The following is a 17,280-nucleotide window of genomic DNA, read 5'->3' as shown; positions in this document are numbered from 1 at the left end:
AACGAGGCAATTGAGTGTATTCCAACACTCAGTGGAGGCCAAGTGTGAGTCAATCATATCCTTTTTCCAGATGATCTTTTTGTGTAATTGATGCTTCCCTCACTTATCCTCTGACTTCGCTTACTCGGCAGCCAATTCCCCTGACAAGTGTTTTTCCACAGCATGCCTTTTCAACCAGATGTTAAGCCGCTCAGTTCAGTTGTGGGTCGTAAACGCAGCGTAAACATTAAGGCGTGCATGTGTAAGAGTGTGTGGAAATTGTTTGTATATCTCAAGCAGGCAACAGTCTAGCCAGGAAAGTCAGTTCGATTTTCAGTATCAAATTTTTAGTTCAAGTATTTTTTTCCTTGACTGTCCGCACCAAACGATTACTATTTATAATTTTATATTTATACATATGTATTTTATTCGTCGATTATTCACCAACCGTAGTTGCGATCAGCCAGTTAATCAAATCATATATAAGTCATGGCATATCACACCAGCAAGTACATACTTGCCAAGTTTGAATGATGAAAAATCAAAAGATTTGTTTATCAAATGTAGGGACGTATTTTCAGGGGAAGCGGTGGCAAATCAGGTGATTTGGGGGAGAAATTACTGATCTGAATTTAGGTCTGGAAATCGAGAGAGTAGACAAGCATTAAATTAGCTGCACTTATACAATTATTATTGACTTATGGCTTATCTTACTTCAGGTATGTAAATTTGTCATACTTTATAATCATCGTTTATTAAACTTGGAGTTAAACTTCTACTAGCTTGTTTATAAATGATGGAGCAACTTAAATTGATATATATAATTACGTATACGTTAGAGCAGGGTTCTCAAACTTTTTGGACTCAGGGACCCACATTGCAAATGTTTGCGGAACCAACCAAACAAACAAAACATTTTAAGCCAAATAAGTGACCTTTTTATTTGCCAACAAATTCAATTTGACAACAAAGATATTTGTTACTTTTCAGCTATACTGAAGTTCAGAAAATTGCACGCTTCCTTCTAACAAATCGGTTCAATTTCCCCCAAACAGGTTGCTGCCAATTATTTAATCAAAAACAGCATGGTAAAATAAAATGCCACTTTAGCTTTGCTGGCCTCATTAACAAGCAATTGCAGACACAAAAACCAATTTGACAAATTTCAAAGTTATACATTTTTTTAAAAATAGATTAACGTGGTTAAATTGATTGCATTACTGAAGAGTCATGAATACTTCACAAACTTAAAATCAAATAAAATAAAATTATCAAATAAAATGAAATTAACACACACACACACATATATATATATATACATATATATATATATATATATATATATATATATATATATATATATATATATATATATATATATATATAATATAAATTGTGTATATATATAAATTGTGTGTGTGTGTATATATATATATATATATATATATATATATATATATCCACGTACCCCCTTTGAGACCCTCTTTGAGAACCACTGCCTTAGAGAGTATCTCATTACATTCAACACACACTCCAACCTGTAATGCTAGCTAGCTTGAAGACATGACTTTCCATCCATCCATCCATCCAGCCATCCATCCATCATCTTAACCCTCTCTAGGCAAGTTGTCAGGTTCATTTGTCAGACATTTGTAAGAAATTGTACACAAAAAAGGAGACAAGGCAATCTTCCCAACTCATGCATGAGGGGAGCGGAGAGGAACTGGCCAAGGACAATTCTACTGCGCTCTGCCAATCTCTCCGACTCCCCTTACTTTTATTTGATACAGAGATCCCTAACTACATGAAGGTCCCGGCCCTCAAAGGGCAGGAAAAAACGCAAGTCTATGGCCGGGACCTTGTGTACTTGTCCTTCTATGTGTGATCATGTGGGTGAGAAACTAATGCATGTATGAAAAAATACGTAGCGAAACATTCTGATAATGCATAGCAAAAACATCGATAAGAGTCACAGCTGTGGGAACGCTCCGACTGGCAGGCTTGAGCGGCCTTCCTTCTGCTTGAGAGAAAACAATGACAAGACAGTTCTTTTCCCATAAACAGTGCACTCATTCTCCCAGCGTACCATCAACATAGCTAGCAGTACATCAGCAGTTTATTTATTCATTATTATCATTCAGTATATATTTATTCATTCACACAGCAAAGCATTTCTTCATTGCGAGCATTAATATTTTGTAGCAAATGTATAATCACTATATCTACAACTATTCTAGCAATAATTATTCTAACACAAGTGTTGCAGATTTATTATAATTATAATAAATTGATTTTTAACTATTTAATTACCTTTTAATAAACACACATCTAAATGCTTGTTTATCACAAAGTAGTCAAAGCAAAAATGTATGTGAGACATTTCATTCATTTGCCATTATCACCCGAACAAAACCGCACATAGGAAAATGTGTGTAGTTTATATATAGGCAGAAATTGCTACTCCACACGCGCCATTGTAAAGTCTCTTGACATACAGTATTTGCATCGACCTTGACTTTTCCATTCATGCCCTTCTTCCTCCTCCCTCACCATGTCTCTGCAGGATGATGTCGTTTACAACGGCTTTGACTTATGCAGCAGCACTCAATGACCTACAGGCATTGATCACACACAAGCATACACATACACACAATGCGACCGTGTGGTGGTTTATTTCCTCTAATGAAATCTGGAGCTGCTCTATTCATATTATATTGATGCAGCCTTAATGGCACACAAGGAGAGTCTCTATAAGTAAGCATATTGGCTTGTTGACCGCGCTTCGTTAGTCGAGGTTGTTTAGGGCACGCGCTCACACACACAAATGCACAAAAATGAACTTTTTATTGATTCTCTGGCGAGGTAATTAGAAGACAAGTAATACTTTTACAAATTTATCATTTGTGAAGAAAACACTGAAATACCATTAATCATGACATTTTCATATTTATTTTTATGATAAAATGTTTGAAGTTTGATGCTTACTCAACCTTGTAATGTTAAATATCAATAATTCAGGCTTTAAAGGAATAAGGAAAAAAAATATTTATTAAAAAATATTTGTGATAAGGAAAGACAGCTCAATTGACTAGGTGTTTTATTGGTTTGTGTAAGCAGATCTGCTGGTCGACATGTTGGGTGTCATGGCCAGTTACAGCATCACGGTCAAGGAGCTGAAGCTGCTGTTCAGCATGCTGAGGGGCAACAATGACATCTGGGTAAGCATGGCTCTGCACTACACTAAATATATTGGAGCGGAAATGTTCATTATTTCACTCCTCAACAATCCGCACAACTTAGTGAAGACAAAGTGTACAGTACATAGTGGAGTCCAATTGTAGACATCCCAATTTCTGCAGTCAAACTCTTTTTCTACAGCAAGACCTTCCCTGACAGACAGACAGGTCGATATCGAGTAGCCATGGTATTGATGAGGCAGAGGTGACTGAGGGGCTTATTGATCCGGTGGCTTGTGATGGAGATGTGATGTCACACCTTGTTCTCCCTCCACAAGGGAGCGTGTACCAATTTGTAAACGTCAATCACACCTCTTCAAACTCCTTCACTCACAATTCTCTCCTCTTTGCAGCCCAGACACGCCATCAAGTTGCTGTCAGTGTTGAATCAGATGCCTCAGCGTCATGGCCCCGACACCTTCTTCAATTTCCCCGGACGCAGCGCGGCAGTATGTGATTCGTAACTCGCGTCCGTCTTTATTAGGAACGCTCGGTTGTAAGCATGGTGTTCCCGTCTGTTTGACTCAAGGCCATCGCTTTGCCGCCCATCACCAAGTGGCCATACCAGAACGGTTTCACCATCAATACGTGGTTCCGGCAAGATCCACTCAACAACATCAATGTGGACAAAGACAAGCCGTACCTTTACTGGTGAGTAAACGGGTTGCAGATTTTATCTTGGTGAATAGATACGTGTTGTGCAAATTCTGGTATTTTCTATGTTACTGTGTATAGTACGCACCAACAGTTTGGCGACTATGTAAAAACTAGCGAAACAGAATAAATCTCATCTTTGCGAATTCTTCATATTTCTTTCTGTTCATATCCGCAAGTTTTGTATTTGTTGCAGGTAGAATTAAGTGTGTTTTAGATTTCCCAAATTGCGAGCAGTGAACGCCTCACAAGTATAACCTTGAATGCGCTCCAAGCAGTTGTTTTTCTTTTTCCTAGCGATGCATCTTGAGTTTATTTTGCCATAAATACCCGAAGTTGTGTACCCTCCATTTTCCATTAAGTTTATGATTGCGTGTATATGCCAAAAGACCACAATTAATAAACGAGTCACATGGAATACCTTTCCGTGTTCTCTACCCAGAGCACTCCGCTTCATACCTTGCCACTCTTAACTGAATCAGATGGAGACATCATAACCTCTAACTACATTATCCTCTCACTTTTAGTAATATTCCTGTTTGTGACCAAGGATGGACTCAGATGTTGGTTCAATGTGCTTGCTTCTTTCATTGAAAATAATGCTGTAACAACCTCAACCTACCGCTCATAGCGGGGGGTCCCCAACCTTTTTATCACCATGGACTGGTCAGCGCTTGAGATCTTGAAATTTTTATTGCGGACCGGTCTGGGGGGTAAAAGCGAATATAAAGTGCGCATAAAATATAAAATATGAGCTCACCATTAACAACAAAATAATGAGTCTCGAAAATACTTTTGAGGCTGCCGCCTCAAAATGTACACAAATTGCATTGATTAAATCAATCATATAACTGAATAACAAAAGCTATTAACTTCAATACAAAACATTAATAAAATGCAAATGAATACGTATCAATGCAAAGCCTTTGCATATGCCAACATATGCCAAAGGGAAATACCTGTCACAAACAAAAATGCTAATGAGCTAAACGCATACAAGGCAGCCTTATATAACATGCTGAATATAAGAACTAACATTAGCTAGCATGTTATCCAGTCACAAGTTATTGGATCAACAAAAAACTAAATTTGGGCATATTATCAAAAATAGATTTCTTACAAAGCTTTCTTACAAAGAAAGTACAACTTACAGACACTCGTGGGACAGATTTCACAAAGACAGAACCATGTCTGTCACCGACAGTGACTGCTCTCAAATGAAGCAACATCGTCTTTCCTCACTATGAAATGTAATTTCAATGCCAGCCAGAGGTGGCGCCAAAAAAACAAAGATCAAGCCAAACAAGGAACAAATGAACGAACTGTTAAAGGATAAACTAAGTCAGTTCCAAAACATCATTATTTCGGGTGCGGCCGATGCGGCCCGGTACCAATTGATCCACAATTGGTAGTTGGCGACCTCTGGTACTGTGGTTTGAATTTTCACATAAGAACACTCACTTCTCACTCCGTGTTGTGTTAAAAGCAATTGTTACAGCAATTGTTACTGTAAATTCATTGTTACTGCATGGCGAATAAATACATTGTTTCTTATAGCTCTGTTAAATGAAATGCTAAAGAATGAAGCAGGCATGGTAAACACCTGTGTGTATCTCTTTGACAACAGTTTTGTCAGGTGGTAGGTGCCCTCACTCACTCCCCTCTCCCCTTCCGGCCCTGCTGCCTCTTATCATGGGCCAGCAGGCCCTTGCTGTTGTCGTCCATCTTGTTTTTCATTCATCTTGTGTGTGCAGATAACACACTCCCAGACGATACCCACAAGCAGCAGCAGGAGGAGGAAGCTAGATTTACCTTATTTGTTTCTATTTTACTTTTAGAAGGGGATGTTTTTATTTTTTATTTCTTGTTGTCTTGCTTATTTCAATTGTGCTTGGAGGCCCCTTTCTCAAATAACACATCATATGACGTAAACATTGCGCACATGACAATCGGTAATGGGCTATTGTTGATTTTATTGGCTATGGCTGACTTTATGGGCTATAGTTGACTATGGATTATTTCGAGTCTTTATGTTCTTTCTCATGTAGTAGTGATTACTTGATAAGAGGAGCAATCATATCCATTACATGACATGTAGTATATCGCGTGTCCATTGCTATGTGGCTGTGCATGCTCTGAACATTTTTGGGAGTCTATGGATTATTTGTAAAGTGTGCTTGTACTATTTTGCCAAGTTTCTGTTATTATGAATAATGGTGAAGAGTAATCACATGACAACTACATTGTCCAGTGTGCGTCAGAGAGTGCTGGATTATTATTTTTATTTTTTTCCTGTGTGAACTTTTTTTGGGACTTATTGTATTTTGATAGTGAAGATACAGTACATTGTGACTACACATGTGATCAAGCATTTCATGGACTATATTTGTGTTTATTTCCTAGTAGTTTTTATTCCTATTCAGTACATGAGCAAGCCTGCACTGAGCTTTCATTGACTTTGTGGATTATTTCACATTGTGCAAATCTTGTTTTTGTTGGAGGTTGGGCTGAACTATTATGGTCAAAATAAATATATCACGATTATTTTGGTAAATATTGAAATCACGATTATTAATCACGATTATTCATTAGTCAAACGCGTCTATTTAGTGCCCTTTTTTTAAACAACCAGTATATAAACAAGTCTTCAAGGCATTATACTTAAAAAATATCAGCAGATCTACTTGTTGATGTAGATCGACTGGTACGCAGAAAGCTTTGCATTTCGGCTCATATCTGACAAAAACAGCCTATGATAAAACCATATAACTTGATCTTTTTTTTGGGGGGGGGGCTGTGTATAATTTATTTCTTTTCTGCAAGGTAGCTGTTATCATGTAATGTTGTTGTTGTTTTTTTTTTTTTTAAATATACTTTGCAGCTTTCGCACCAGTAAAGGCATCGGTTACTCAGCTCACTTTGTGGGCAACTGTTTGATTGTGACCTCCCTCAAGTCCAAAGGAAAAGGCTTCCAACACTGCGTCAAGTACGACTTTCAGCCCAGAAAGGTAAGAAAAACAAACACATGAACAAAACCTGTTAGTCGCACTTAGATGTATATATGTTTTAATCAAATGAGGTTTGAGAACACAAGATTGTGTGATTAATTTTTTTTAACCTGTGTGTGTCTCAGTGGTACATGATCAGCATCGTGCACATCTACAACCGCTGGAGGAACTCTGAGATCCGCTGCTATGTCAACGGGCAGTTAGTTTCCTATGGCGACATGGCTTGGCATGTCAACACTAATGACGTAAGGAAAACGCTGCCGACATTTTTGTCCATTAACTGAGTCGCCCTCGGGCCGCTGTCCAACACGGGCGAGAAGCAAAAAAATACCAAGCTGCAGGGCGGGGTGGTGGGTGGTGGCGTTAGCAAAGTAAACAAAGTGTAAGCCAAAATCTGTGTGGTGGATTTAAAAATGATGTCATCAATCACTGTGGAGTTTGTCTTTTATCATTTCACCTGAAGTCATGTTCCTGGTTTGAATTTTTGAGCTTTGTTTAGATATTATTTGTCATGTTTTTTTTTCCTTGTCGTCAGTGTCTTGTTTAGTTTAATTACGTTCACCTATGCTTGTAAACCCCGTCCCTTGTGTCACCCAATCAGCTTCCTCCAACCCTTTTGTGCCTTGTCCAGGTGTTCATCATTGTCGATTGAGTTGACTTTTTTTTTTTCTTCAGTTCTTGCTGGTTCACTGTCAATTTCTTCATCCAGTCTCCTTTCGTGCTAATAGAGTAATCTGACATTATTCATTTCACTCAGAGCTACGACAAATGCTTCCTGGGTTCCTCAGAGACGGCCGATGCTAACCGAGTGTTCTGCGGCCAGCTTGGTGCCATCTACGTCTTCAGTGAGGCGCTCAACCCCGCTCAGATCTTTGCCATTCACCAGCTGGGACCTGGATACAAGGTGGGATGTGATTGAATGATTCAGAATCTGCATTGCTGACATCACAAAATAATCAAATTCATCTTATGAAATATAAGTGTACTGAATAAGAATGACAGGGTAATGTGGACTTGCTGAGGCAAAGACTCTACACCAGGGATGCGCAATGAGTCGACTGCGGTCAACCGTTGGAACACCGAGTTATTGTTGGTCACCCACATGATATCACACTACATGAAAAAACAACTCAACCAAAGAAAAAAGGATGTCAATCGACAAAAAAGAGCAGTGTTGTGTACATCAAATGCTGCTCAGGTAAAGAGTAGTATAACGTTGTTGCGACTTTGCTTCCGGGAGGAACTTCAAAGTAAAAGTGTACCAAGGCCGTTCGTGTCATAGATCTTTGATATCCTAAGGTTTATTTTGAAGCATTGGCTGGCTTTCTCACAATGTCTGGCTGTTTTTCTATAATACAGTCGCTTGAATGGCAATGTATTCTCCTGTATATGTCATTACGCTTCTGGGCCAACAAGCTATAAAAACAGATCCTGTCCCATAGTTACTGCCTGGTAAATGTGTCTACCCTGCCTAGGTGATTTTACTCTTCCCTGCTTGAAAGTAGAAGCAATGAGTCCTGCAAGTTTAAGTAAGCAGAGTGAGTCAGACTCTTCTCTCACTTCAGTTGAATGAATCTACACACATGAGTGACACAGCCCAGATGTGTATTTTCATTCATATAGCGTTTACTAAACTTTATATTACTCAACATTGTTTCGTCAGATCACTGCAAAAGAGAAGATATTAATTTATTCTATTGGTGCTGAGCTGTATTTGCAACCCATCACTGGTTACAATGACTCCTTACAAAAAATATAGAGTCCCTCCAGCCCCTCATGTTCTCCTCTTAACACTTTTGACCCAATTTGGACCTTTGATCTTGATACATCAAAGACAAAGCAATCAAAGAACAACACTAAGAGACTAATAATGAAGTCAAAACAGGTAGAGGTTCAAAATCACCTCATGCTTTCATTTCTAAATTCATGCAAATAGGAGCTAGAGTTTTATAGTTGGGACCTGTACAACCATCCACACCTGCGGGTTATAGCAGATTATATTTGTGTCTGCTGAGATGTTCCCCCAGCCACAATTTAACCTTTCACCTCCCCCCAGAGCACGTTCAAGTTCAAATCTGAGAGCGATATCCATCTGGCTGAGCACCACAAGCAGGTTCTGTATGACGGCAAACTGGCCAGCTCCATCTCCTTCACGTACAACGCCAAGGCCACCGACGCGCAGCTTTGCTTGGAGTCATCGCCGCGAGAGAATGCCTCCATCTTTGTGCACTCGCCGCATGCCCTCATGCTGCAGGTTAGTGTGTGCATGTGTGTGTTTGTGTAGAATGCCAAGTGAAGGTCGCAGCGAGACTCAAAGTTGACATTTTCCAGAGTGCGGGTAAAAAGCATCTTGATTGTGCTTTTTTTCCCTTCGTTGGTGTTTTTGGACTTCGTTTTAGATTTTGTTTTGTTTTTTTAATCAAGAAAATAATCATTCACATATTCACGTCCAATCTATTTTGTTTCCTTATTTGATTAACTAATATTTGATACAATAAATAAGCCTACATTACCCTTTTAATGTTAAAGTTACCAGTAAATCATTTTAGATTGATTACGTTCTTTAAATTTGACGTTTCAAATATTTATTTAGTGGTTAATGTTCCATAAACGAAATCTTAATTTAATTTCACAAATTATTTAATATTATAAGTTGCATTGTAGATTCATACCTTAAATACATTTTATTGAAGGTATTACATAAAAATTATTCAATCTATCGAAAAAGAAATGTACATGTTTCTACTCATGTCCATAAACATTTTCATATCTTTAGATGATGTGAAGGAAATCATATATTAGGTAGTTATCATTATGTGCTTATTTCTTGTCTAGAATAGTGTGCATTGCTATCCATGTGTGCAGTCCTAGTTCATCTTGCCCCAGTCCTTAGATGAAGCTGTTGACGCAGGAGAGTGTGAGCTGGGACCTTGGCCCAGCTGTTGGTGGCGCCCGACTGGCTCTTTTTGTTATGTCTTGTAATGTGCAATGCTTTGCTGAATGAATAAAAACCAGGCAGGGGCGCTTGGGCAGTTGAATTAGTGCCGGGGAACGCACAAGCTTTTTCCCTCTACCATGGTATAGAAAAGTCAATCTTGGCTGGTCTGAGTTACTCTTTTTGCTGCTTAGCAGCCAGGCTTGTCCTAGTCTTCTTTTAGAGATTTCTCTGACAGATGAGCGTAAAGTTTTGAATGGAGGTATAGTTTTTTTTATAAGGACACACACTGGCTAAAGCACTTGTGTCCACTTGCAGGATGTCAAGGCCATCGTGACACACTCCATCCACAGTGCCATCCACTCCATTGGTGGCATCCAGGTCCTCTTTCCGCTCTTTGCTCAGCTGGACTACAAGCATCTCAACGATGCTGCCGTGGACACCACTGTGTGGTCAGGAATCGCCATATCGTGTATTTGGTTCAACTCTCGAGTTGGATCTCATTCTGCCGTCCACTACATTTGCAGTGCCACGCTGCTTGCCTTCTTGGTGGAGTTGCTCAAGAGCTCGGTAGCAATGCAAGAGCAGATGCTGGGGGGCAAGGGCTTCCTGGTCATCGGGTACCTGCTGGAGAAGGTTGGTGGAAAAAAATTCAACCTGCAAAGCTAATGTTTCTCAGGTACTTAGCCACATGAAATTTTGTAAGCATCTTTATCTTGACTGACCCCATCCAAAAAATATAAAGGACCCATTGCTGAAGAAATGGACAAAGATGTTTATTTTGATTTGAATCAGCCAACAAAATAAATTCAACAGCGGCCAGAGGAGACGCCAAAAAAAAGATCAAACCGAACAAGGAACAAATTAATCAACTGTTGAAAGATAAATTAAATCAGTTCCAAAACATCATAATTTTGGGTGCGGCCCATGCATCCCAGTACCAGTTGACAGACAAGTGCACAGACAAGTACTGGGCCACGGATCGGTGTTTGGGGACCTCTGCCCTAAGCCATTGTCACTTAGCAGCATGAAATTCGGTAGGTGTGTCTGTCATGAGTAGACCCACAAAAAATAGTCTTAACGACCCATTCTTGAACTGGACAAAGTCTGCCAGTTTGATTTGAATTGACCCCACCACCCTCTCAAAAACAAACGAACAAAAAAACAGTCTATCTTGACACAAATTTAAGAATCTGAGTACCGGTACAACTATAGTGACTAGACCCACCAAAATGTCTCAAGGTGTCATGCGTGAAAAGGCACAGAACGTCCTCATTATTTCTCTGAAGTTGCTGACTTGTTGTTTCCCTTCTTGTGTGAAGTCATCTAGGGTTCACATCACTCGGGCGGTCCTGGAGCAGTTCTTGTCCTTTGCCAAGTATTTGGATGGTTTGCCCCACGGTGCACCGCTCCTAAAGCAGCTGTGCGACCACGTTCTGTTCAACGCCGCCATCTGGATACACACACCTGCCAAGGTTAGTGTGTGTGTGTGTGTGTGTGTGTGTGTGTGTGTGTGTGTGTGTGTGTGTGTGTGTGTGTGTGTGTGTTATGTGTATCAGAAACAGAGAAAAGGCAAAAAAGGGTACTTTCAGCTTGGAAAATGGAGGCTCAAAGTCAACTTGACAGTGGCTATGGTTACATGTGGTCAGTTTAAGTAAGGTAGGGTTATGTCAAAATTTGGGCACCTGAAACATTCAGAAGTTCTCACTTTTCATTCATAAGCGAATAGGGTTATGTCATTTGTGTTACCATTGTGTAAAATGGGTAATGTTCACGTCAATAATTATGATTATGAATACGTTGCCTGCATTTACCAGGTTCAGCTGTCTCTGTACACATATTTGTCATCGGAGTTCATTGGCACGGCAACCATCTACTCAACCATCCGCCGCGTCGGCACCGTTCTGCAGCTCATGCACACACTCAAGTACTACTACTGGGCTGTCAACCCGCTAGACTGCAGCGCCATCCCACCCAAAGGCCTTGGTATGTAGATAGATTTTTTTCTAATATCATCCATGATGTGCTGGCCCCATTGCCATGGCAACATACCAAGCTTGATTGGCTTGAATTGATTTACTTAATTGAATTATGCTGCGATGGAATTAATTTGCATGTTAATTGCCTACAGCTTCATAAGTTGCCTTCATAAGCTGAGAAAATGAGTTATTGTATTTCATAAAAACACCATTTGATTTATCTTCATCTAATACGTTAGATATTAAAATCATAACATGATTTAATTCATTTTTCCCCAATGAATAACAATAATAAAACATTTTAAATTTACATTTTAAACATTTTGTTCAAATTTCTGTGTATTGAACTACCGTATTTTCTGCACTATAAGGCACATCAAATCATAAGGGGCACCTTCAATGAATGGCCTATTTCAAAACTGTTTTCATATATAAGACGCACCACATTATAAGGCACATATAATAGAAGCTACAGTAGCCGCGAGGGTTGCGTTATGCATCCACTACAGTAGATTGAGCTGCATTTAAGGGAATGTCAACAAAACTATCAGATAATCAGTCAAACTTTTCAATCAGAAATTAAGAATAAATTTGTGGAAAGTACTCTCTGAAGAATGGGGAAAAACTACCTCTTGATTACATTAAATGAATATTTAGATCAATGCCCAGACGATTTAAGAGTCTCAAAAAATATAATGATTCAATGAAATATTTAACTTACTTTTTTAATTAAAGTGCAACCAAAAACCTTAAAATATATTGTTTTGTTGATTTAAAACCAGTGTCTGGATTGGACTTTTCTTGACAAAATCTTGCAAATCTCATATCGCTTATCTATTTTGACGATTGAAATGTGGGGTTATATCATTTGGAGCTTCTCTGAAATCACATCCTCTGTCTCATTTTACAAATGTATATCTAGAAAAGTTATTAGGGAAATTAAAAAAAAGTGTATTTATTAATTGTGTGTATTATTATTTACAGTTTATTTGTATTATTAATGTGTTTGTGTGGGTGTTCAGATGGACCTCGACCATCCCAAAAGGAAATCATCTCTCTGCGGGCCTTCATGCTCCTCTTCCTCAAACAGCTCATACTTAAGGTAGACAGAAATAGCTTGTTATTGTGCAATGACCAGTAGTATTTTTAAACAGGCTAATATTGCTTATGATGCTAATATATCTATAATATTTTTTCATCTCTGCATTTTTTTTAGGACAGGGGTGTTAAGGAGGATGAGTTACAAAGTATTCTCAACTACCTGTTGACGATGCACGAGGTTGGTGCTTTTATAATATCCTGCTAAGGTTGCTAACGTGGCTAAAGAGGCTAATATTGCTAATGTAGCTCATATCGTCTTTATAGCTAATAGTGCCATTACAGGCAATTTTACTACTATAGCTAATATGGCTATGACTGATATATTGATATTGCGTCATCAAAAATAGCTAATACTAAAATGCCTAAGGATCATCATGAGTTGTAATGGTCTCTTCCACCCTCTATAGGATGAGAACATCCATGATGTACTGCAGCTGCTGGTAGCGCTCATGTCTGAGCATCCGGCCTCCATGATTCCGGCCTTCGACCAAAGGAACGGGATAAGGTGAGGCGGATCTCGTCAGCTAACCTTCTACCAGGAAAAGGAGCTAAATAACAGGAATATTGTGTGTCTCAGGGTGATCTGCAAGCTGCTGGCCTCCAAGAGCGAGAGTATTCGAGTACAGGCCCTCAAAGTACTCGGATACTTTCTGAAGCACCTTGGTCACAAGTCAGTAAATTTTTATGGCACAGAAAACTCAATCTTGGCTGGTCTGAGTTACTCTTTTTGCTACTTAGCAACTAGGCTTGTCCTAGTCTTCTTTTAGAGATTTCTCTGACATTAACGTAAAATAATGTATTAATTAGGAGGAAGGTGGAGATCATGCACACGCACAGTCTCTTCACTTTGCTTGGAGAGCGTCTGATGATGCACACCAACACTGTGTCCATCACCACCTACAACACACTCTATGAGGTATGTAATTGGCTGCCCGGTTATCACAGCGATACACTTACTCACTGGCTAACTATGGCATCCTTTTTTGGATTCTGCAGATCCTGACAGAGCAGGTGTGCACACAGGTGGTCCACAAACCCCATCCAGAACCGGACTCTACCATCAAGATCCAAAACCCCAGTGAGTCATGACTCTGTTAAACCATGCTCTAAAATAACACTAATATTGTCCTACAGTATTGACAGTTTATTTAACCTTTTTAAATTCATGTCATATCATTAGCACTTAGACAATATCAGAATCTGATGGTATGATAAGATTGAGCAAAAATATCACGGTATTGCGCTATCACAATCTTTTTTTCTAAAAAGCCATTTTCTACATTATAAAAACTTTTATTTTTAAACAAAATATTTAATACAGCATTTGTTACCGTAACACACATTTACCATGCAAAATTAAAATCTGTAAATCAAATCAAACCTTGAGTTAGCAAAACCGGTTTTGCTTAACATTAAACATATACATGAATGCTTTTTGCTTGAACGCATCCAATTTAGACTGAAATATGGGCTTGGATTGCTCGGTATCACATAAAATGCTCTGATAAAATGTCAGCCACATACTACCCACGGTAGTTAGCTTTAGTAGCAAACTTATATTTGCACTGAAGTTGACCAACCTGGAAATGGACAATGTGATTGGCTTCTGCAGCTGAAGTGGAATCACGTACGTTACACAATGAGAGGAGGCTCCCACTGCACACTGCAGTTTCCCGTTACAGCGGACGATTTGGGAGGAAAAATACACCTTCTGGTTTTGACAGATTTGGAGGGTTTTAAATAACCATGACTTCCAAAATCGCAACATATTGCCAACACCGTTAACGCCACTAATAGAGCCAATATTTCTAAAATTCCTTATATGGCTAACATAGCTGGCATTGCTAATGTTGCTCATGTGTATATTCGGCTGACCAGACGTCTCGTTTCTGAGCCTTTTGACTGAAGTCCAGACTGATATTGCCAGCCCTATTGTTTGGGCCTGATTTTATTGAAGTCACGTCCCTTTTTTTTGTCAGGCCGGCCACCCGTTTTGGCCATTTGTATGTCACATAGTTTTCACAACGATTTGTACAATGAACCACTTAAGGAGAATTTAAACTCTTTACTTTCATGTTCATGTCATACCCGAACTAGAACTACTTTGTTCTTCTGTGTTGATGAATCATGGGAAATAAAGTAAAACCGTTGCGAGTTGAGCTTTCTAGCATGTGTTCCCAATGTGAGACACCGAGGTATGTTGTTCTTATTGATTTTCAATTTTCTAAATACCTTTTTGAACAAAAGAAAACAATCCAACAAAAGTCCTTGCATATAATGATGGATAGCTAGAAGGAAAAGCAAATGAAAGTGAATACTGTACTCGCTATGCAGTTGGTTGTAGATACATTCCAAATACCAAATAAGGGCAATAAATAGCAATGACTAGTCCATGAGCACATTTCAGGGGGTATGTGGAAACATGAGATTGACTAGTGATTAAATGTTTTTATACCGGTAAATAGTGCCTGATGAGATTTGATTGCTTGTTTCATTTTTAGTGAACTTGTCATGTCCCAGTTTCTATTTTGGAAAATCTGGTCACCCTAGTGTATTTATGTAGTGATCTTGAAAGTTGTTGCCACGCTGCTGAAGAATTCGTCGCCCAGCTCCGAGTTGATGGAAGTCAGGAGACTTTTCCTGTCCGACATGATCAAACTCTTCAGCAACAGCAGAGAAAACAGACGGTACTTGTTGCAACTCCTAAGTGCTTTTTCAGACCGGAAGCTCTAAATTGTGTTCATTACACCACATATTGTTTGTGCGCATACAGTACTGTATGTGGTAATGCATTGATAATGGTGCTATATTTGCATCGTAGGTGCCTGCTGCAGTGCTCGGTGTGGCAGGACTGGATGTTCTCACTGGGGTACATCAATCCAAAGAATCCAGAGGAGCAGAAGATCACAGAGATGGTCTACAATATCTTTAGGATCCTGCTCTACCATGCCATCAAATATGAGTGGGGCGGCTGGAGGGTCTGGGTGGACACGCTCTCCATAGCACACTCCAAGGTCTGTGCCACATTGCCATCTGATATTTTGGCTAATATGGTTAATGACTAACATTAACTATGGCTATAGGTGACATATGAGGCCCACAAGGAGTACCTGGCAAAGATGTATGAGGAGTATCAGCGTCAAGAAGAGGAGAACATGAAGAAAGGCAAAAAAGGCTCAGTTTCCACCATTTCAGGCCTCTCTGCTTCTCCGGCGCCTGTCGTCAACGGCAACCTGGAGATGGACGACGTCTCTCAGACACCCGAGAGCGAAGCAGAGTACAGCGAGGGCGGAGGGGCTGGATCCGGGGGAGACTCATCCCGCAACTTACTAGCAGACAGCACTGTCAAGCGTGGAGATGCCGAACAGGGCACTGGTGTGAGGGTGGAGGTCCACGACCTACTGGTGGACATCAAAGCTGAGAAAGTGGAGGCCACCGAGGTGAAGCTGGACGACTTGGACTTGAGTCCCGAAGGCCTGGGTGCGGGCGGTGGAGCGGGCAGCGGTGGGTCCATTGAGAACGGACCCCTGGTCGAGGTGGACTCGCTTCTAGACAGCGCTTACAGCGCGGTGGTGCAGAACCTCAACGGCACCTTGGTACCCAAAGATGATGGCGCGACTGTGGCGGCAGCGGTCCGTGTCCCATCCAGTTTAGGCCTCCCTGGTGTCAACCTGGAGGACGATGGCATCATGGGCCCGCTCATCACGCTGGCCGATGAGAAGGACAGTGTTCCCAGCAACAACGGATTCCTCTTCAGCAAGGTACCAGCTAGTCACCTGCTATACATGCTAATTTTGCCAATACAATTGGAGATGTCTGAAAGACTAGGTCAGGAACTAGATCGCCAAATAACTACTGAGCCAGCTAACAAAAGTGTAACTACTAGGTAATCAATATATAATCTAGCATTTGATAACTAATTAACTAACTAACTAACTAACTAACTAACTAACTAACTATCTATCATTTGGCTATTGAAGTACAGAAAAAGCCTGATCAGCTTTTAAATTAATTAGCTTGCTAACTAGTCAGCTAATCAGTAGCCTGATTATCCAACCAACAATCTAACCCAGGGGTCAGCAACCTGCGCCTCCGGAGTCACATGCGGCTCTTTCATCCTTATGTTGCGGCTCTCGGTGGTTTGGGAAAATTAAAAAAAAAACATGCTTGCTTCAGATTGACTACGTGGAAACAAGTGTAACAAGTGACGCATTTGAATTGCAGTCAATGAAGTTTGCGTGATTGGGTGATAGGGCTACATCTACAGTACGTGTTCAGTGTGACGGGACATAAAACAACGCAAGACAGCCAATCGGTTTTGGGAAAGTAAAAACAGAACTAAAGCATGATCTTCCAAATTAAAAGCACACATTTTTAAAGCAAGATAT

The 17,280-nt window shown here is 40.0% G+C and overlaps 1 protein-coding gene across 15 annotated transcripts in view; it reads left to right on the top strand.

The window, feature by feature from the left end:
* nbeaa (neurobeachin a) overlaps positions 1–17,280 on the top strand; it is a 79,349-nt gene that overhangs the window by 29,329 nt on the left and 32,740 nt on the right. For all 15 annotated transcript variants that reach the window (XM_088440282.1, XM_088440281.1, XM_088440280.1 and 12 more), the window contains exons 3-22: positions 3,097–3,197; positions 3,569–3,664; positions 3,745–3,866; positions 6,751–6,877; positions 7,003–7,122; positions 7,635–7,781; positions 8,934–9,131; positions 10,131–10,264; positions 10,340–10,448; positions 11,135–11,287; positions 11,630–11,798; positions 12,814–12,893; positions 13,008–13,070; positions 13,300–13,397; positions 13,470–13,562; positions 13,700–13,808; positions 13,889–13,970; positions 15,456–15,579; positions 15,714–15,906; positions 15,976–16,653. In XM_088440282.1, the coding sequence (XP_088296408.1) occupies positions 3,097–3,197; positions 3,569–3,664; positions 3,745–3,866; positions 6,751–6,877; positions 7,003–7,122; positions 7,635–7,781; positions 8,934–9,131; positions 10,131–10,264; positions 10,340–10,448; positions 11,135–11,287; positions 11,630–11,798; positions 12,814–12,893; positions 13,008–13,070; positions 13,300–13,397; positions 13,470–13,562; positions 13,700–13,808; positions 13,889–13,970; positions 15,456–15,579; positions 15,714–15,906; positions 15,976–16,653 (2,996 nt within the window). The remainder of the gene's footprint in view (positions 1–3,096; positions 3,198–3,568; positions 3,665–3,744; positions 3,867–6,750; positions 6,878–7,002; positions 7,123–7,634; positions 7,782–8,933; positions 9,132–10,130; positions 10,265–10,339; positions 10,449–11,134; positions 11,288–11,629; positions 11,799–12,813; positions 12,894–13,007; positions 13,071–13,299; positions 13,398–13,469; positions 13,563–13,699; positions 13,809–13,888; positions 13,971–15,455; positions 15,580–15,713; positions 15,907–15,975; positions 16,654–17,280) is intronic.

Source organism: Hippichthys cyanospilos, chromosome 18, assembly GCF_059441005.1.
Source record: "Hippichthys cyanospilos isolate Australia breed blue-spotted pipefish chromosome 18, RoL_Hcya_1.0, whole genome shotgun sequence".
In the NCBI taxonomy this organism is placed as follows: domain Eukaryota; kingdom Metazoa; phylum Chordata; class Actinopteri; order Syngnathiformes; family Syngnathidae; genus Hippichthys; species Hippichthys cyanospilos.
Note: the sequence above shows the minus strand (reverse complement) of the source record. Positions and strands in the feature narration are given on the sequence as shown.